This window comes from Pelodiscus sinensis, chromosome 2 (genome assembly GCF_052426305.1).
Source record: "Pelodiscus sinensis isolate ZL-2025 chromosome 2, ASM5242630v1, whole genome shotgun sequence".
Lineage (NCBI taxonomy): Eukaryota > Metazoa > Chordata > Testudines > Trionychidae > Pelodiscus > Pelodiscus sinensis.
In genome coordinates, this window is record NC_143053.1 from 179472017 (window position 1) to 179493981 (window position 21965).

The 21965-nt window shown below is 41.7% G+C and overlaps 1 protein-coding gene across 6 annotated transcripts in view; it reads right to left on the reverse strand.

Annotated features, from left to right (window-relative positions):
* TRAK1 (trafficking kinesin protein 1) overlaps positions 1 to 21965 on the reverse strand; it is a 123827-nt gene that overhangs the window by 25267 nt on the left and 76595 nt on the right. For all 6 annotated transcript variants that reach the window (XM_025189033.3, XM_014577911.3, XM_014577913.4 and 3 more), the window contains 8 exons: positions 18157 to 18257; positions 17149 to 17257; positions 14136 to 14214; positions 10053 to 10183; positions 9467 to 9541; positions 7833 to 7970; positions 4832 to 4908; positions 567 to 803 (listed from right to left, as the gene is read on the reverse strand). In XM_025189033.3, coding sequence (XP_025044818.3) covers positions 567 to 803; positions 4832 to 4908; positions 7833 to 7970; positions 9467 to 9541; positions 10053 to 10183; positions 14136 to 14214; positions 17149 to 17257; positions 18157 to 18257 — 947 coding nt within the window. The remainder of the gene's footprint in view (positions 1 to 566; positions 804 to 4831; positions 4909 to 7832; positions 7971 to 9466; positions 9542 to 10052; positions 10184 to 14135; positions 14215 to 17148; positions 17258 to 18156; positions 18258 to 21965) is intronic.

Consider the following 21965-nt stretch of genomic DNA (forward strand, 5'->3'; position numbering starts at 1 on the left):
CAATTCCAATTAAATCAGTGAGAACAGAAAGTACCAGAGTCCTACAGGAGTACCCAGATTATTAGCCATCAAAGGAATAAATTGTGCTGTTAAATAGTCACTTGCGTTGTTAACTGCTTTAATAATAAGTATTTTACTAGAAAGGTAACAAAACAAATAGTGAATGAAGAGCAATGCTCTGACTAGATTTAGTCACATTTTTTATAAGATGTCAACTTCACCTTCTTTAGGATCAAAAGAGCTAGCTATAACTGTATGTAAACAAACCTCTCACATGTTAATTCAAATAGGTGAAATATTTTCAGAACATTGGCCTGCATTTTCAAAAGTGACTAGTCATTTTAGATGTATCATTCTGATGCACTCAAAATCAGGCTTCTTCTATCTTAATGTCTCTACTTAAGTTCTCAACCATTAATGCACTCAAATCTAGTTACTTTATAGAAGGGAGGCAACTATGCTAAGCTGTAACAAGTGATTTAAAGGGAAGAGAGAAACATTAAAATGCTTTGTCTGTCTCTCATATATTAGAAAACAATAGTGTAGCCTAGCTAGGTAGTACTGACCCAATGTCAGAGGATTCTGTTTCTAGAATGATGCTATTGGTCTTGTTGTCTATCACATTATTCGAGATGTCTCCCCCATAAAAGCTGGAACGTGGAGTGCTGGTACAGCTAGATATGACTGAATTCATTGCAGAAGACTGGTTAGATCCTGGGATATTCATTGGAGATGGAGTCAAGGATCTCTGCTTGACAACCTGGTTTATATTTCTCACAGTCTCAAAGACCCGCTTCTGGTGACTGATAAAATACATGTATAGTCAGTAACCACACCACAAAGCAAAATTTTGCCATAAAACACTGAACAACAGAGAAACAGGAATGGATCAGTAATGATTGATTATAGCACAGTTATACATCCAGTCTTGACAGCTTTCCTAACATACCTTGAATCCAATACTTGCAATAGTCAGGTTTCCAAATCATCATTTATGCCAAAATAACATTCAAGACAAACGATGTAACATTATTCTGAAGTACAATTTAATTTTGAAACATTGTGTCTTGGTCTATTATAACCTTTTCCTAAAAATAGTTTATTTTATATGCAGAAAGAGGATGCATAAGGATTAGAGAGAAGCTGTCAAGACTGGTAAGCTTCAATTCTGACCTACTTTTAAAGTCCTCTCTCTCTCTTTTCCCATACTCATCCTAATTTTATAAATGTTTTCATTCATAAGGAGGAAGTTTTGTCAGGGATTAACCAAGTAAATCTATTCTACTGCAGGAGGCACATTACAAGAGCCTCCACCATGTGGTTCAACTAGCACTCAGACTACAAACACTTAGGCTGTGTCTACACTGGGCCACTTATTCCGGAAAATCAGCCACTTTTCTGGAATAAGCTGCGAGCTGTCTACACTGGCCCTTGAATTTCCGGAAAAGCAACGATGCTCTACTGTACAAAATCAGCCGCTATTCCGGAAAAACTATTCTGCTCCCGCTCGGGCATAAGTCCTTATTCCGGAACACTGTTCCGGAAAAGGGCCAGTGTAGACAGCCCAGTAGTCTTTTCCGGAAAAGCGCGTCTACATTGGCCACAGACACTTTTCCGGAAAAAGGGCTTTTCCGGAAAAGCAGCCTGCCAATGTAGACGCTCCTTTTCTGGAAAAACTGAAAATGGAATAGTATTCTGTTTTAAGCATTTCCGGAAATTCATGCCAGTGTAGACACAGCCCCTTAGATTTCCCCTCTTCCCCATGCTTTCATTTTGCACAGACTACCAGGCTGCAACAGTCAGGAGAGTCACACGAGCTCTTTATTATGATTCATATTTGTTTGTCCAATTGGTGACTGTTGAACAGCTTTGTTCTTAGCACGCGAGCTCTACAACAACATGCCTTAAGTTTCTCAAGCACAAAAGAATCACTAAAATAGTGTGTCATTGTTCCAGAGGATGTTTTGTTTTTTTTGTTCAGCATTAAAAAGGGTAAACATATACCAGAGGGAATGGTAGTGATGACACAACATTAATTAAATGCAATAAGAATCTGTGGGTAAAGAAGTACATTGAATAAGACCTACAAAATTATTGTATGGGCGCTCATCTATACTAATAGAGCTTGATTCTTTTCATTCAAAGTCAAGCATCAATGAAGTTACATCAAAGTACTTGAAGTTAAGTGTTTTATTGAATCACCTTCCCTCCTTTCTTGGGAAAAGTCAGTAACAGGGTCTTCTAATTAAAAATGAATTTCCATTACCTCACCTACTTATACAAGAGAAGAATGGTTAAATTTGTTGCAGATTATATACAATTTACATTAGTTAGCAAGGTCTTGGTCTAGAATAGATTTAGGCTTTTGGATCAAAAGGACTGTACTCATCTCACCTCAATCCAAAATCTTATTTACAGTAGGGAATTTTAGTGAAATTATTGTCACTGCTGCTACCATGTCCATTAAACTTAAGTGAGAGGAAAATGCCAGAATATGCTGAGGCCTTGTCTGCACCAAGTCTCTCACTTGAGATGCAGAATCAGTCAACACACTGATGGGAATTCTACTATTATTACTTAGTGAAGACAGGGGTCCAAGTGACTCATCCCAAATCATTACTTAGGCAAGTCTAAGGCCTTGTCTACACTGTCTTTCCCTCCCCCCGCTACTATATGCAACTTCAGCTATGCAAATAATATAGTTGAAGGTGACACTCATTGTGATGTCTTCCTTGAGGTCAGGTTAGCAGGGGCGGCTCTCTCATTGATTCCAGCTACTTTTCATCGTAGTGGAGTACTGGAATCAATGGGAGAATGCTCTAAGATTCATAGAATCACAAACTACTAGGTAGTCTGACAGTTAGGAACTTTTTCCTAATGTCCAACCTAAACCTCCCTTGCTGCAGTTTAAGCCCATTGCTTCTTGTTCTATCCTCAGAGACCAAGATGAACAAGTTTTCTCCCTCTTCTTTATGACACCCTTTTAGATATCTGAAAACTGCTATCATGTCCCCCCTCATCTTCTCTTTTCTAAACTAAACAAACCCAATTCCTTCAGCCTTCCCTCATAGGTCATGTCCTCTAGACCTTTAATCATTCTCGTTGCTCTTCTCTGGAGTCTCTCCAATTTTTCCACATCTTTTTTGAAATGCGGTGCCCAGAACTGGACACAATACTCCAACTGAGGCCTAACCAACACAGAGTAGAGCAGAAGAATGACTTCTCGTGTCTTGCTCACAACACACCTGTTAATGCATCTCAGAATCATGTTTGCTTTCTTTGCAACAGCATCACACTGCTGACTCATATTTAACTTGTGGTCCATTATAACCCCTAGATCCCTTTCTGCTGTACTCCTTCCCAGACCGTCGCTTCCCATTCTGTATGTGTGAAACTGATTGTTCCTTCCTAAGTGGAGCACTTTGAATTTGTCTTTATTAAACTTCATCCTATTTATCTCAGTCCATTTCTCCAATTTGTCCAGGTCATTTTGAATTATGACCCTATCCTCCAGATTAGTCGCAATCCCTCCCAGATTGGTATAATCTGCAAACTTAATAAGTATACTTACTACACCAATATCTAAATCATTGATGAAAGTATTGAACAGAGCCGGTCCCAAAACAGACCCCTGCGGAACCCCACTTGTTATGCCTTTCCAGCAGGATTGTGAATCATTAATAACTATTCTCTAGGTATGGTTATCCAGCCAGTTATGCACCCACCTTGTAGTAGCCCCATCTAAGTTGTATTTATCGTGTCTAAGCAGACACAATAAATCAACCAGCCGTGGATTGATCACTGAAGCATCAATGCACCAATTAGTGGAGAGAGGGTCTAATAGAGTAACAGTTCGAGATTACCCTTTCGTTCCTTGTCTCAGTATGCATACTTCCATCACATAAGAATTAAAGCATTAATTTCAGGGGAAAATAAACCATTAATTTTATGACAGATTTTACATTCTGTCATACCTTCCTTACAGGGAACATTTATCAAAAAATTACATAGCAGATTTTACTGTGCCAAATGACACTGTTATTAAACACTTCAGTCTTGCCTATGTAGATGGGACCCAAGTATGTTGCAATCTTTCAACTTGATCTGTAGAAACTGGTAAGGTGGTTTTAACACAATTTAAATCAGTTCTACATAGACACGCCCAATCTGCAATATAATGTCAGGTCACTAAAGTTTTCTCTTAAGAAACATAGTTGTATCTGTTTTGCCAAAAAGGCCCTTAAAGGGCAGGATCCTTGTAAACATCATTTAGAATTAAATAGGAAAAATGAGAAAACATGTTAAAGAAACTTATTCATCCATCAAAACGCATGGCACAACTGACAAGTCATGTTTTCAGTGTGCATCCTTTCTGGAGATCAGTTGATTTTATGGTTCCATGTTTCAATAAGAGATTGCCTTAGTTTTACATTTCTCTTTTTTAAAATATGGGTTTATCACTAATGAAAAATGTAAGACAGCATAAGTGAAGACCAGAGTTCTTTATCCAAAACAGTAAAACTTTCCCAAACCACAAGGACAATGTGTTCCAATCCTGACCTAGAGGAACTATTTCAGGGATGAGAGAGTAGCTCAGCTGTAAGGCCCAGTGTCTTTTCTTAAAAACAAAAAACCAAAAAAACCCCACCATAACTATGACACTTTTTGTAACATCAACAGTAGTCCACTAGCAACTGTGTTCAGAAAGACTTTACATTTTATCCTAGGGTCACTATTTTCCTGTTAAATGGCGATCAATTTTATATTAAAAAAAGTTAATGCGGTTTTTTAAAAAAAACCAGAAGATAGGAACCAAATGTATTGATCCTACGTTACGTCAGGAGAGTCTGGCTCATCCAGTTGAAGTTCTTTTCGCATTGATCCTTCTATCTCTGCTGCCAAGGAATCCTATCCAAAACAAACAAAAACCTCTTGTCATTTATGCTGCTATTTAATATTTTCACAATTTAATAAGGTTTCTAGCATGAACAGAAGTTCTAATATTAAAAACAGGAGCTCAGTGTTGGAAAACTAATAAAAATCTGAATGGCTGATATAGTAAGTAATAATTAGTGCGGGTAATTAATCACAGTTAACTCATGCAATTAACTCAAAAAATTAACCATGGTTTAAAAAATTACTCATGATAACCAGTTTTGAATACACTATTAAACAATAGACTACCAATTGAAATTAAAGTTTTGATGATTTTCTACTTTTTCAAATGTATTGATTTCAATTAGAAGAATACCAAATATGAAATGTTGACTTTATATTATTTATATTCCAAATATTTTCACAGTAAAAATTATTTTTTAAAAAATCATATTTTTCAGCTCATCTCTTACAAATATTGTAAATGTGCAACTTAACACATGTAGATTTGTTTTGTTACATAACTATATTAAAACAATGAGTAAAACTTCAGAGCCTACGAATTCACTTAGTCCTACTTCTTGTTCAGCCAATTGCTAAGACAAACAAGTTTGTTTACATTTACAGGAGATAATGTTGCCCACTTCTTATTTACTCCATCTGAATCAACCAACAGGTGTTCTCATGGCATTTCTGTAGTCCGCATTGCAAGGTATTTACACGTCAGCTATGCTAAATATGCTTACGCCCCTTCATGAGTCAGCCACTATTCCAGAGCAAAATGCAGGACAATGTAGCACGTTAAAGACTAACAAGATGGTTTATTAGATGATGAGCTTTCGTGGGCCAGACCCACTTCCTCAGATCAAATAGTGGAAGAAAATAGTCACAACCATATATACCAAAGGATACAATTAAAAAAATGAACACATATGAAAAGGACAAATCACATTTCAGAACAGGAGGGGGATGCGGGGGGGGGGGGGGGGAAGGAAGGAAGGTAAGTGTCTGTGAATTGATGACACTTACCTTCCTTCCTTTGGTATATATGGTTGTGACTATTTTCTTCCACTATTTGATCTGAGGAAGTGGGTCTGGCCCACGAAAGATCATCATCTAATAAACCATCTTGTTAGTCTTTAAAGTGCTACATTGTCCTGCATTTTGCTTCAGCTACCCCAGACTAACACGGCTACATTTCTATCACTATTCCAGAGGACATTCTTCCATGCTGATGACATTCGTTAAAAAAAACAGTGTTAAATTTATGACGGGACTTCTTGGAGGAGTACTGTATGTATCCAGCTCTGTTTTACCCATATTCTGCCATTTATTTCATGGTAGAGCAGTTTCAGATGATGACCCAACATGTTATTCATTTTAAGAACACTTATTGCAGATATGACAAAATATGACGAAGGTACTAATGTGAGATTTCTAAAGATACCTACAGAACTCTTAAAAGAGCAACACTCTGATGTGGAAACTACAGAGACACCAAAAAAGAAAATCAAGCTTCTGCTAGCGGCATCAGACTCAAATGATGAATATGAACATGCATCAGTGTATCTTGCTTTGGATTGCTAATGAACAGAACCCTTCATCTGCATGGACACATGCTCTCTGGAGTAGTGGTGGAAGAATGATTCGTGAATCTTTAGCATACCTGGCATAAATATCTTGCGATGCTAGCTACTGTATACCTGTTTTCATATTCAGGTGACATTGAAAACAAGAAGTGGACAGCATTATCTCCTTTAAATGTGAACAAACTTGTTTGTCTGTGATTGAACAAGAAATAGAACTGAGTGGATTTGGAAGCTCTGAATATTTACAGTTTTTAATTTTTGAATGATGTTATTTTTGTACATAATTCTATATTTAAAAGTTCATTTTTCCATGATATACCGAGATTGCACTATAGTACTTGTATTAGGTGAACCAAAAAATGCTATTTTTTTTATAGTGCAAATATTTGTAATAAAAATAAATATAAAGCGAGAACTGTACACTTTGTATTCTGTGTTGTAATGATAATAGAACCTACAACATCTTCTGACTTTCACTCCTGTATTTCTGGCATAAGATAATGCTTCCCTTCATGTACAACACATTATATATTTAGTGGGTAGATTCTTTCCAACCTTCTTTTTCACACACCTAAACTAGAATATATGCGTAGGGTTTTTTTAAAAATGTACTGCTTACTGAATTATAATGACAGCCTCAGGACAAGTGTTTCCAATGTTATTAGTGTTTCAACAGTGTTTAAAAGCTATATTTTGGGCTATCAAGTACAGCTGGACATTAATCCTCTAAAATGGACCAAACTTTTATTATTGCTTACTTAAATGCTAGTAAGTCCCAAGTCCATTAAATGTTGAACATCTAAGCAACTTTCTTTTCCCTAGCTAATTAATCATTTGGGGGGAAAAAAACAAAATATACAACTCCATCTTAGCTCACACATATCACAAGAAGCTACCAGCAGAGTATCTATGCAATAAACAACTATTATTGGATCTTAAATCTGTTTTAAATTGGCTGATACTTGATATTAAAAAAGAAATGTAAAATAACCAAGCTATAAACTTTACTGAGGACTTGCTATTTGTGTACAAAGATGCTCTACTCACGAGAAGTTTTTTATTCCTCTCTAGAGAGTTAATGGGAAATGGAGAAACAGTGAGAAATGGAATAAACAACAGAAGGCCATATTCTGCTCCTTAGCAACACTAGTGTAATGCAAACATCTTCTTTCAAGTCTCTTGCTAGATCTATGGCACTGATATCAATGGAATTACTTCAGAGATACCAGTTTAACGGGGTAAAATTGCTCTAGGAAGTTTTATTTAGTATTTTTCATTATTTGTTTTGTACTAGTGCTTTGAGGTTTCATCCTGACCATCAACCCATTACAATGGGCATTGTACAAGTACTTTAAATAAACTGCTTACCATGGGGAAGAGGCCTAGTGAATGGTAGCGACGTGATATGGCATTTGGCATTGTCTTGTTCCGAAGGTTCTTCAGCTCCTCCTGCGCCTCATGAAGCATTTCCATGCACTCTGCATACTTGTCTTCCAGCTCTCGCAACTGTAAAAACCATAGTCAGAAAGATTACAACACACTATGGGCTGTACAACAGCCATGTAAGTGCCTCAAATAGTTTACCACTCCCAGTATTAAAGTATCAAAAAAAAACCAACAACAAAAAAGAGAATAAGCGCTGTATTTACATGTAAACTGCAATAACTAAATATTAGTATTTGTCCGTATGGAATGCATATGCAAATATAACAACTACACTGGCAAAAAGTATAAAAGATAAAGAATATTTTAATGAGATTTTTCATGTTCTAAGGTATTTCGATACAATCTTTAATCAAGATCACCTTAAGTTATGGAAAACCATAACCTTTCCATAACTACTTAATTTACATGTTAATCTAATATTTAACTAGTCTCCTTTAGCATTTTTTTAACATTGTTTATATGAATGTAGTGCTCCTGAGAAGTATATGATGGACAAGTTTGGATTGTTCTTTAAGAGTACAGTAGATGCAAGTTTCCCCAGGTTGTCCCTCACTGTGCTAATAGATCTAACGCAAAACCCAAAGAGATCAACCACAACAGGTGCAGAAGACAGTTATACCTCCTACTCCATTTAAACCCTTGTTTTCCCAAGATGGCCAACAAGATTGCCATTTCACATTAAGGATGTTAAATTTAGATTAATCAACTAATCGAATAGTTGATGTAATGTGCATTGAATATTTGATTAATCAGTAAGAGTGGGGTGCCTCCACCTCTGAAATGTAGCAAGAGCCCTCCTGGCTCTTGCTACATTTCAAAGGCCGAAGTGTTACGGGGAGCACAGCCAGTGAGGGACTCAAACATTCCCCGCTGGCCCTGCTTTTGAAATGTAGCAAGAGCTCTGGCTCTTGCTACATTTCAAAGGCAGAAGCACTGCCAATTCCCTTTGCAAAACAAAGCGCCTCCCAGGGCTCTTGTACATTTCAAAAGCAGGGAGCGTAGGGCCAGCGGGGGACTGTTTGAGTCCCCATTTCAACCAAGGCTCCCTGCAATGCTTCTGCATTTCAAAGGCAGTAGCGCTGCCAGTTCCCTGCTGCATCCCTGCCCCCTCTCCCCATGGAGATGGTGCTGGGTGGAACCAGCTTTTAAGCCAGCTCCCACCAGCACCACATCTGGCTCTCCCCCTTGCAGCCTTTGTGTGATAGAGGCAGCAAGGATGCAGCGGGGGGGGGGGAAAGAAGGAAGGAGGAAACGACTAGTCGAGTCACTAGTTGACTATCCAATAAGTAATGGCTTATTGGATAGTCGACTAGTCGCTTACATCCCTATTTTACATGAGGGTATACTTACACAAATGTGTATAGGGAAAGTGACTGAGAGGAACACAATAACGCATCAAGAAATGGACTGGGACTATGAACTCATTTCATATAGACCAGAGAGCAGTCATGAGATGCTCACACATCATTAACTGTTTAGTTTGGATTCAACTGGCAATTTAGAAGTGAAAAGCTATTCTATTACCAAATCACTTAAGTATTAACCATGATACTCACTTCTGCTGTGAGCTGACGCTGGGCGTCTTTAGCTGCTCCCAAATGCTGGACAAGTTCTTCATTTTCAACTGCACACTAAAATACATCAAACAATGGTAAACACACCAATACAAGGATTAAATTCCCTTCTCCCCACCCCCAGAATAGCTGTTAATTATGTGAATAGTGAAATTCTCCCATTTTCTTCCATGTAAGACATTTATATAATATATGTATATGCACGGGCAAAAAGGTCATGAGACTGCATCCAGTATTACAATATTTCTCTCCTCCCAAATTCATATTTAGGTCTTGGAAATCAATGGATATCCTCTATCTATCTGATACAGCTATGATGAAATCCTGACCCTGCTGAAGTCTATCAGAAGGTCACCTCCAGCTATTCAAGATGCATTTAACCATTGGTTTTTGATGCATTATGTTTAATATGAAATGGGTAATTCTACTATTTGAAAGCCTTAAAGACATGTCTGCTTTTTACATTAAAAAATGACCATGCAAGAGATTTAAGTTAAATGAAACTGCCACATATGGGAGAGAAAGGAAAAGTTTTCAAGTGATGCAATAGATAAACATTATTGCTTACAGATTTTGCCTTTTTCTGCAGATCAACTATCTGAGAGAGAAGATGAGTGATCTCTTCCTGTTGCCGGGCAGCATCTTCAGTTTTCTTTGCTAACTCCTCTGAGATACTGGCAATCTGGATGTTTGCATCCCCTTTAACAAGAGAGAAGCAATCACAACTCAATGACAACTGTCTATATAATGTGCTCTCTACAAAAGAGGAACTTCGTGCAGAATGTTGTTTAATGCGGCAGAATCTTTTTTTCCAAAACATGGAAAGATACTTTCTCAAAGAGACATTAATAAAAAAAATTGCAAAATAGTGAAGTGATGCTACAATTTGGTCTGTATGTACTTGCTAACAAGACACACTATTGTGGACAAAATTGCCATCTTGAAGAGACAGTGAAGACAGTGGACCAAAGCTGTATATTAAATTGTGATAGAAATAGTAACGTTTTTAATAGTAAGATTCATTGCTAAGTTGTTCGCTCACTGAAACACTGAAAATTAGGAAGTTTCATTCTCTTTCATTGTAACTGAATTTCACTGTAACATTCTAACATGTTAAACAGCTCGGCCAAACCGGTCTCTCTCAACAGCACAAAGACGGATACATTAGCTTAAATTGCAGCACGAGAGATTTAGATCAGACATTAGGAACAACTTCCTGTCAAGATGGGTAAGCACTGGAACAAATTACCCAAAGAAGTTGTGGAACCTCCATTAAGGACTACTCGACTAGTCGCTTCCCACCCCTTTCCCACCCACTTTACTGTCTCTATCAGCTAGAGGCAGCAAAGAGAGTGGGGGGCAAGATGGAGTATTTCCAAGCAGCAGCAGAAGGTAAGGACTCCTTGCGGCACTGCTACTTTAAAACACCATGGCAGCATTTCAAAGGGGCAGCACCACACAGCTGATCCCGGGTTCAGTGCGGCGCTGCTACTTTGAAACGCCATGGCATTGCATGTGTAAGGGGACTGTTACCCCTTACTAAAACTCTGTGGGAGTTTTTTGGTTTGCCAGCTCCCAGTTTCAGAAGGGGAAGGGTTCATGAGACTGACAGACCCCAGAGACAATGGAAAGCAGCCAACACTCCAGCTCAGCCTGATTGACAGGTTGGACAGGCCAGTGAGGAAGGGGAGAGGCCAGGCCCTGTCCTCCCTGTGAGCTGGGATTGTTCTGGCTCTCTCTGAGCAAATAGAGAGCTGAGACACGGCCCAAGCAGTGCAAGCTGTGTGCTGAGGGGCAGTTTTTGCAGCAGCTGAGCCTGACACACACAGCTCAAGGAGCGCAGACCCTGTGTTGAGCAGCAGACTGGCAGTGCTCAGAGAGCCAAAAGGAACAGAGAAGCAACGCAAGAAGCTAGAGACTGGCCAAGCAGCACCCTGCAGCTGGGTGAGGTGAGCAGCTGGGAACTGCAAAGTGTGGGGAGAGGCTCTGGACTGGGAGAGGGGTCTGGCCACTTAGAGCTTGAGGCTGTGTGGTCACTGCCAGAGCAAGCGTGTCCAGCCTGCAGCCCCCCCCCTTCCCCCCCCCCGCAGCACATCCAAGGCCTCTAAGGGGCCTCTAAGGAAGAGACTGTGGACTGTCCTTACACTCTGCAGGCTGCTGTGTTGATGTCCCTGTGCTACAGAGCAGGGCTGTGTGTTCTCATTTAACCATTCTCATTTTTTCTTATTCTTTTCTCTTTAATCAGTTGATGTTTAATAAATTGTATTTGCTTGGAACCTTATGAAGTGATTACTGGCCCAAGAAGGCCTCCAGTGTAAAGAGAGCACCTAGGAGTGGGGACACCCTAACTCCTGCCCCTAGTGACTACAAGGTCGGGGATTAAGGCCCAGGAAACCTGGGCCCAGCCTTGTTGGGGTTTAAAGGGCTCTGCTACTCAGGATAGTGGAGGGGGAGCCCTCAGGATCAGGGAGGCCATGGGGTAAAGGAAGTAGGAGCGGGGACTCAGATCCTTTCGCTGGTCCATTTCACCGGGATGGTATAGAAGCCAGGAAAGTTCCCCACAATAGCGGGACCATTCCCCCGCTTACACATGGAGCCCAGGATCAGCTGGGGACTCCCTAACTGACCCCAGGCGCTGCGTGCTTTGAAATGCCATGCACGGAGCCTGGGATCAGCTGGGGAGTCCCCAGCTGACTCCAGGTTCCGCAGAAATGCCACATGGAGCCCAGGGTCAGCTAGGGAGTCCTAGCTGACCCCGGGCTCCATGCAATGCCACGGCATTTCAAAGCGACTCCCCAGCTGATCCCGGGCTCCACATGCGGCATTTCAAAGCAGTAGCACCGCATGGAACCCGGCATCAGTGGAGGACTCTGAGTCCCCAACTGACCTCAGGCTCCATGCGGGTGCTTCCACTTTGAAATGCACAAGAGCCCCCCAGGACTCTTGTACATTTTAAACCTGGCAAGCTGCATGCAGCCTGGGGCCAGCAGGAAGCCTCTTGGTTCTTGTGCATTTCAAAACAGAAGTGCCCCCCTGGAGCCCAGAGTCAGTGGGACTTCCTGCTGTCCCCAGGCTGCACATGGAGTTCCGCATTCCTTCTTTGAAATGTACAAGAGTCCATATAGGTGCTCTTGAACATTTCAAAGGAGGAATGAGGATGTGCCTATTGACTAGTCAAGGGAAATTCCATGGACTATTTGATTAGTAAATTAACCAGTATTTAACATCCTTAATCTCCATTATTGAAAAATGTTAAGAACTTGGTTGAAAGACACCTGTCAGTTATGGTCTAGATAGTTCTGCATCTGTGCAGAGCACTGGACTATATCATATACTAAGGTGACAACCAGTGTTCCCTCTAATCTAGGTGGCAGCACAGCTTCATAGGTGATTAATTAGCCCCACCCAGTCAGAGGCTCAGGGCTTCTTGCCTGGAGCTGACTGACTGGATGGGGCAGATTAAACACCTGTGAAGCTGTGCTGCTGGGCAGCTTAGATGAAACATTGGTGCTCTCCCATCTTTCTATAATTAATGCATTTGTGTGTGTGTTGCACTGAAATTAGGCATAAAACAAACTTTTGCATTAACAAAACTGTCACAGTTATTTTCCTACTAATTGCAGTAAATGAGACCCAGTTCTACTTCATACTAGAACATTTAAATGTCTGAAAGTATTTTCACTCTATTCATAAACTTGAGATCCTAAAGGTTTAACCCTGCTGTCAGGTCCACTTGGGGGCAGGGGAGAGAAGAGGGAAGGAAAGGGCCAAGGGAGCAGGTGCCCAGGGTCTGATGATTCGAAAGGGAATGGGGCTCCTGGCTGCCATTACTCCAGCAGCAGCTGATGCCCTGGGGCCTTTAGCTGCCCCTGGCTCCACCACTTCCACCTGAGGCCCCATCCCATCCAGCAGCATGGAGCTATTCCCCTCAAACCTTGCTCTGGGGCCTGTGGAGGCTGTTGGTTCCCCTGTCTGCTGTGTTTTAAGTTCTTTTGAGCCTGATGCTTCAACTGATAGGAAAGTAAGAACATGTTTTGGGAAGATAGTTCTTAAAACTCCTGTAACACTGGACAATCCAAATGTTGTCAGTGAGGGCCACACTGGCAGCCTGAGCCTGAAGGCTGAACTTAATTTTAATTCAACAGAACAAAATTCAACAGCTGTCAAATTATATGGAGGTGCGGCCCAGAGAAACTGAAAATCTCAAAGTGCATTGCTCCATCGAGTTCAAGCAGCTACTGTTGCAATGAGCTGCTCTATATGACTACCTCTACATACAACTGGTATTTTCCTTTCAACCACATGGAATATTGCTAATGTATTTATCTAGCCTCACTCATTAAAGATGAAGAAAAGTATCTTCAAATTAAAAGTGTTATGCACATTTCTCTAAGTCTAAATTATCTGCTGCGCACTGATATGTAATAGTAGGATTGAAAAGATCTGAGAAAGGTATCCAGAGAGAGTCACAGCTTAGTATCTTTCCCAAGAAAGAGTTCTGTGTAACTCAACAGCTTGTCTTATCAACACAAGTTGGTCCAATAAAAGATATTACCTCACCTTGTCTCGCTAATATCCTGGGATTAACATGGCTACAATAACGCGGAATATAACAATGTTAGACACGAAGGAGAAAAAAGAAAAGACATACTCAGCTCTTTTACACAGTCATTTACAAGCTGCTGTTCTTTCTCTTCATAAGTAATTGTTTCAGTCTTCAGCTGAGAGGCCTGTTGAAGAGGTCCACATCAAAATATGCCACATTAGCATCTTGGCTGTTTTCTAATCTGTTGTAGTGTTTCCATTTGCTTCAAGAAAGCAAATCCTTTTTTTTCCCCAAAATTGCAGTTAGAGAAAGACAGTAAGAAAACCCCCAATTTCCATGGTCTCCCCTCAATCTCTAAAAAAAGGGTCAAATGAACATTCAGTATACACAAATTTCATGCAGAAATAGGCACCCACTAGGTGTCACTATTCTAACTGGAATAAGGAAGACTGTAACGTAACCACATTCAGGGAATGCATAGTGTTATCATAACATTTACACAGCTTATCCTTCCTGAGGGTTTTCATAATAAAGGTGAAGTAGACTGCACTTTGACCAAATTATTTTATAAACAACTGACTTGTATTTGTAATGAAAAGTTAATGAATTTATGAATGTGAAAAGGATATTTTGTCTATACTCCAATTATAACACATCCCCAGATACTGTAAATTCAAAAATTGCATTAAAAAAAGAGAAACGTGATTACTTATCTGCTATGCTGCCATCACAGTGAATATATATTAAATCTGACTAACTCCATCAACCCATACATATGTTTCTTATTCTTTTGAACAGCCCCAAAATAAAAGGAAAAATGAGTAAAAAAAGGTTAAAAATATTAAAGGCCTTGGAAACCCACAAATTAAGATTCAGAAATACAGAAAAAAGGATCAGTCATGTTTTAGACCTTTTTCATTTTTAACCTGGGTGAAACTCGGAGGGTACGTCTACACTACAGCGCTAGTTCGAACTAACTTAGTTCGAATTAGTTAATTCGAACTAAGCTAATTCGAACTAACGCGTCTAGAACTAAAAACTAGTTCGAATTAGCGTTTTGCTAATTCGAACTAGCAAGTCCACATTGAGTGGACTCTGAACAGGGCTTAAGGATGGCCGGAAGCAGTGCCGGCAGGGCATAAAAGGAGGACTTAGAGCATGGAGATGCTGTCTCAGGCTAGCCGAGGGCTACGCTTAAAGGGTCCCGACCCCCACCCCGGACACACAGTTCTAAGGGGTGCCCCGCTTGCAAAGAAGTTCTGGCTTGGAGTGCCCGGAGTACCCACACTGGGCACATCACACCACTCGGCCATCAGCCCGGCTGCACTTGCTGCAGGCTGCCATCTGGGGAGAGGGGGCAATCGGGGGGCTGCAGGAGAGCTTCCACCCCCAGAATCCCGCAGAGCCAGCCCAGTCCTCCCCATCGGGGGCTCGTACCCCATTCCTCCCTCACCTCCTTCCACTTACCCTTCCCTAGCCCCCCTTCTTATTGATGTACAAAATAAAGATAACGTTTCTTCCAACATTGACTCTGTCTTTATTGAACAAAACTGGGGGAGACTGGGAAAAGGAGGTGGGAGAGGGGAAGAGAAAGGCTGGGAGAAGGGAAGGCAACTAACATGATCAGGGGTTGGGAACAGGTCCCAGATGAAGAAAGGCTACAGAGACTGGGACTGTTCAGCTTAGAAAAGAGGAGACGGAGGGGGGACAGGATAGAGGTCTCTAAAAGCAGGGGTTGGGTGGAGAGGGTGCATTCAGAAAAGTTCTTCCTGAGTTCCCATAAAGAAGGACTAGAGGACACCAAAGGAAAGGAATGGGTAGCAGGCTTCAAACTAGTAAGAGAAAGTTGTTGTTCTTCACAAAGCAAATAGTTAACCTGCAGAACTCCTTGCTGCAGGAGGCTGTGAAGGCTACAACTAGAACAGAGTTTAAAGGGAAGTGAGATCAAGTCATGGAGGTTGGGTCCATGGAGTGGTCTTAGCCAGGGGGTAGGAGTGGTGTCCCTGCCCAAAGTTTGTGGAAGGCTGGAGAGGGATGGCACGAGACAAATGGCTTGGTCACTGTCTTCGGTCCATCCCCTCCAGGGTCCCTAGGGTTGGCCGCTGTCGGCAGACAGGCTACTGGGCTAGATGGACCTTTGGTCTGACCCAGGACGGCCATTGTAAGCTCAGGGTCGGGGGTCTCAGTGGACCCCCTTGATTTTCATGCACACCTGCTCCTGGGTGGCCAGGCTGGCAGCTCTCCTGCCCTAGCCGGCCACTTTCCTGTGCCTAGTGCGGAGATCGTGGACGAGGTCCACGATGTCCGCACTAGCCCAGGAAGGTGCCCGCCTCTTGCGGTCCAGGGCAAGCTCCCGGGAGCCGCCAGCCTGGTCCCGGCAAGAGGGGGTGGGCTGGGGGGGCATCGGGTGGGTGGCTCTGTGCCGTGCCAGGTGCAGGGTCTGCTAGCTGGGTGCTGGCAAGCTTGCACCTGGCACGGGCACCGTAGCCAGCCCGTGCCCCTTTAAGGGGTCCGGGGCCGGGAGGGGGGCATAGAGTTTCCCTGGTGTTGGCCAGAGTGGCCACCAGGGAAACCTGGGGAGGGCTAGCCTCCCACTAGTTCGAACTAAAGGGCTACACAGCCCTTAGTTCGAACTAGCTAGTTCGAACTAGGCGTTAGTCCTCGTAAAATGAGGTTTACCTAGTTCGAACTAAGCGCTCCGCTAGTTCGATTCAAATTCGAACTAGCGGAGCGCTAGTGTAGCGCCTATTAAAGTTAGTTCGAACTAACGTCCGTTAGTTCGAACTAACTTTGTAGTGTAGACATACCCTTAGGTTTTAGGCTATAATCCTAGCCCTTAAAATGATTGAAGGATTTGCCCCATGTTGCCACATTCTCCTCACACACAAAGCCTTTGCTCTGAACTTTCTGAAGTTTACAGGTTTCATATGGACTCTGAACATGACTTTAAAATCAAAATTGGTAATCTGATATATTACAAGGGGATCTGTTAGGTAATATGGAAAACTATATAGCCCTCCCATGTGAGCGATTCTTATTTAACAATTATCAGAACACTAGTTTTCCTAGGGAGAGGGAAGCACAGCTGCAGCTGTTAAAAACAAGGGAGTAATTTCACCTCTGATCTAAGCACAACATTCTCCTCTTCAAGGTCCTTGAGTTTCTTTTGAAGCGAATCCAAATGAAAATAGTTCTGGACAGAGGAGGAAGACTCGTTCCTCTTCAATCTGATAACATAAACATTAACATTTACTTTAGGCCCATTTTACTTGAAGCCTTAGAAATGATAAATGGGAAAGGCTTAACAGAGGTCACAACAGCCAGAGCTGTGTGAAATTCAGACTTTTCATTTAAGTTATTTGTAGCAACACACATTTGCATTTATTTTTAAAAGCAAACACCACAATTTCCCTTATTCCTCCCACTTGCTGAAGGAAAGCTATTCATTCACAGATATTAGGAAGAAAACAATGTTCCCAGGTAGACTTACAAAGAATAATACAATAGCTTCATGAATCTTCTTGTGTATGTTCCACCCCAATGCTGCAATAATTCTGCAGATAAGTGGACAAGGGCAGAGAGACTCCTCAAAGTCTGTCATGCTGCTCAGACAGCTAACTGTTTGGCAAACACAGTAACACATGCATTGCCTGCTCTCCCTCCTCCCCCGCTGCCAAACAGTGCACCATATTTTAGCAATGTATCAAGCCTTTGCCAGCTAAAGCAATGCAAGCATGGAGGTTAGTGCCCCATCAGTGGGCCAGATTTTCCCTTGTGCATAAAAGATGGTATGGAGGGGTGGCACATGTCAGGTGGCTCACTGATCCTGTGGGGTGGTCCGTGCCAGCCCCAATGTGAGTTAGAATAGCCTTAGTATTATGTGCCACTGTCCTCCGTTGTTCTTCCCTTCCCACATCGGAATCAATCCAGTTGCTCCAATACAAACGATAACAAATGAAAATGTGTGGCACAAATTAGAGGTTTAAAGTTCTGAATGTAACTCCATTCCATTCCATTCAGGATTCGTTTTGCCACCTTCAAGGGTATCCACACTGCTCAAAAGCTTCCTGTTCTGATCGCTCTGAAGGTTCACATTCTGGAAAAATGAACTGGTCTGATAACTTACGGTGTTGAACAGACGGACTCTGGCTCACTTTCTTCAGCAGCACTGGTATAAAACTGAAGCAGCTCATCCTTCATGGACAGCTCATGGCGCAACTGAGAAACCTGAGCAAAAAAAAGAACGTAAATTTATCACTTTCCTCCCAAGTACACTGTTATTACTAAAAATATGAATTTGTTTTTCAACTTCCATACATTCCCTTCAGATTAGTGAAGAGCTTACTGTACCACTCTGACAGTAAGACAGGAAACAATTATTTTACTTCTTGAAAAAAAAATGTTTAAACAATCACTTGATTTTTTTTCCTCTTTTTAAAGAAACCAAGAATCCACTTAACTCACTACCTATTAAAGGAAACAAGAAAGTCAAATGGTCTGTCCCATTTCACTCTGCAAGACCGATTCACTACCTCAGGTTTACACCAGCCTAATTCCATTGATTTCAATGGAGTAAAGCCGTGGTAAATCAGGCCTAGTATATCTTTCCATCTGCAATTGACACAATGATTGTAACCATCTCGTTTGAACACAGACCTTCCCTTTGTGACTTTCAGACAGGATTATCTGAATTCTCTCTCTACAGGGTTCTTTTAGATACAACTCTAAAGTTTTTGTAGGTGCAGAAAGTGGCAGTTCCATTATTTAGTAGCTTTGGTTGTAAGGGGCACATTACATCAGTGCTGAATAGACTGCAAAACACTATTCGCTTCTAAGTGCACTTTTACTCCATCCTACAGAAGTGGTATCACGCAATCCCATGTTTATTGTATCTTCCTCTGTATCAAATACACTCATTTTAGCAATGAAAACATGGATTTCCCCCCCCCCCTCCAAAATTGCCAGCTCTACAGAAATCAATCTAAAATCCAAACCCATTTGTGTAAGTCCTCATGCAGGTGAGAAGTCTACTAACCATAAGCAACAGTTTGCAGGAAGAACCCTGTTATTTCTCCTGTACTGTGGGGATCTAAATATTTTATTAGCTTGAAAACAATGAGGATAACTAAAACACATCATCACATCCTTTATTCATTAATTAGACAGACATTCTGTCACACTTTGTGTGTTACCTTTTGCGCTAGTGGATTGAAAGTATTTTATTTCAGAGTAGTATTTCCCCACCTTCTGACTATAACCAAGGAATGACAGTTGGGAAAGGCTTTAAAATTAGGATAGTAGGCTCCACCCACCGAACACTGAGCTTTAGCAAATAAACAGTAACTCAGGTGTAATATCTAGGAATTAACATAAAAGATCACAATGCTGTATTGTTGAAGAGTTATCATAAACTGTTGGTCCCTGGGCTAGCTGTTGCAGGAGCACACAACAGAGATGACTAAAAGAGGAAGGAAACTTAGGGTTAAATCTGTGAGTCTGTCTATTGCAGTGGTCCCCAACGTTTTGGGGCTGGGCTGCTCACGTGCTGCACGTACGGGGGCGGGTCGCTCACAGGCCACGTGACTGGGGGTGGGCCAAGCATGCGCCGCACGCCCGAGGTTGGCACCGGCATGTGCAGCGATCCCGGGCAGGGGCTGCCCAGGTTCCGCGCAGCGGGGCCAGGGGTCAGGGTCGGCACCGGCACGTGCGGCGCACCCGGGGCCGGCCATGCGCCCGGGGCTGGCACCTGCCGCGCGCCCGGGGCTGGCACCTGCCGCATGCCCAGGGGCGGGGCCAGCCCAGATTGCTCCGCAGGTGCACGTAAAGGGCCCGGCGGGCACCATGGTGCCCGCGGGCACCGGGTTAGGGACCACAGGTCTAGAGCTCCTCTTAAATGGTAAGAGCTAAGGCCACCAAATTTGATATATGCCTTCCTTTTAACCTAAGTTAAAACAAGATCAGGGTTTGCTTGTGCCAAGGAAATAGAAGTGCAGAGAATAGGACTATTTTCCATAACATGGAAAGTGGGGCAGAAAGAGGAGGGACACGATAGGGAAAGTGGCCACTAGGTTGGGGCTCCACTATCTTGCCTGCTATCCTCTTGCCCTAAAGGACTCAGGCAATTCCACGTAGGCCTGCCAGTAGTACATAGAGTAACCCAGAATAGCTAGGAAGAGTAAAAACCCAGTCATTTCTTCCACTCTAACCTAAACTGACAGTTCACTTTCCTCTGGCTCGTAGATCAGATTTCAAAGCAGACAGGATTAGGTTGTACATGGTAATGTCATATCTCAGCAAAAAAAGACAGAATTATTGATTTAGTGCTATAGGAGCCTTAATTTTAAACACTGCAACACAGCACTGGTATCAGGCTTTACTTAAGAAGCTACAATCCCTTGTACTATCTAAAGGTAAAACATTTATTTGTGTAGTCAAAGCAATTTATAATCAAGAGAATTTGCCTAATCCAAAGTTGAAAACTTTAGTAAAATAATCCAAAACAGCAGGTACCCGGCGACTAAAGTGCACGGACATACAGTACAGCATTTGTTCAGTGCACTCACCTTTTGTTCTCTAGTGCCAAACAGTAGGTCTGAGTCTCAGTTTTCATAATTTAGTACTACTGGAAAGAGTGGTACAGGGTAGAAATTAGTAGCAATTAGATAAGATTGAGGAGGAAAGGTCTCTGTCCTCGTGACAGAAGGAAAATAAAATTCAAACTATTTTGAAGTGATTGCACAAAAGCAGCTTGTTGAAAGTGACGGAGACATCGGTATTTAAGAAGGGCAAATTAAGAGAATATAAAGAGAAAAACTGGCCTAAAACATGTGGGTTAAGGTGACAGTTTTAATCAGAACATGATTAGAGTTTGTTCCTAATCCCAAAGATGTTGAGGTTTGAAAATACAAAATTGACACTTTAATGTGAGCATTATGTATCGGATTAGAACCATGGAATAAACTAAGGATACGTGATGGTGTGGTATAAAGATTTCATTAGCATGTATATGAAATGGATGTCCTACTCACGAGTAAAAGAACCCCATATGGTGTTACCCCATATAAGTGCCAATAAAATTTATTAAAATTTTATGACATGCCATCATGTGTGCTGTGTCATAAAAATTTGTGCCAAAAACTATTTTAAGAATGCTTTAGAGAGTTTAAAAGAAATGTATAGGGACTATTTATTGTATCCCTTTGGTTGTGAAGCCAGTTACCTTAGTTATAATGACTTCAACTGAACAGGACTCAGAGAAAGTCTCAAAAGCCACTAACGCTAACCTCAGATTTTCTATACACTAACGTGTCATGACTTTAAACCCTAATATCTGGTGCTAACAGCGAGGTGTTGGTCACACAGGGAAGCTGGCAATTTCCTAGACGAATTGTGTCTTTTTTTGTTTAAGAAAGCCATGAATAACATAGACAAACTGGCAATGCAGCAAAAGAACAGTGAGTAATTCATTTGTCACGTCTGTGGAATTTCCCCATAGAAATCACCTCCATAGAGAGGGTGTATTTCCACGTATCCTGTATCTGTGACTGCTTCATCCACAACTTGCTCATGATATCTCAGATTTACCTTAACATTACAAATCCCAGGGCAACTTCCACAAAACACCATTTTATAAAAACCAATCTGTTTTCAACCTCCTGTCCGCGCCCGCGCCCCACGCTCCGGTCAACTGTGGAATTTCTCAGTCTTTCTTCCCCAAAAATGTACACTTGCAATTAAGAGCTCCAGGAAGGGCAGGATTAATCTCAAGGTCACGTCTATACTGCCCACAGCTTTCAAAAGAAGATATACAAATTTGCATATTTTCTTCTGATCCCATTTTCGGATGAGATTTTTCAGGGTAAAAAAAGCAGTATAGACGCAGTTCTTTCAGGGGGAGGAAAAAAAAAAAAACTTTTTCCGAAAGAACCTTTCTTC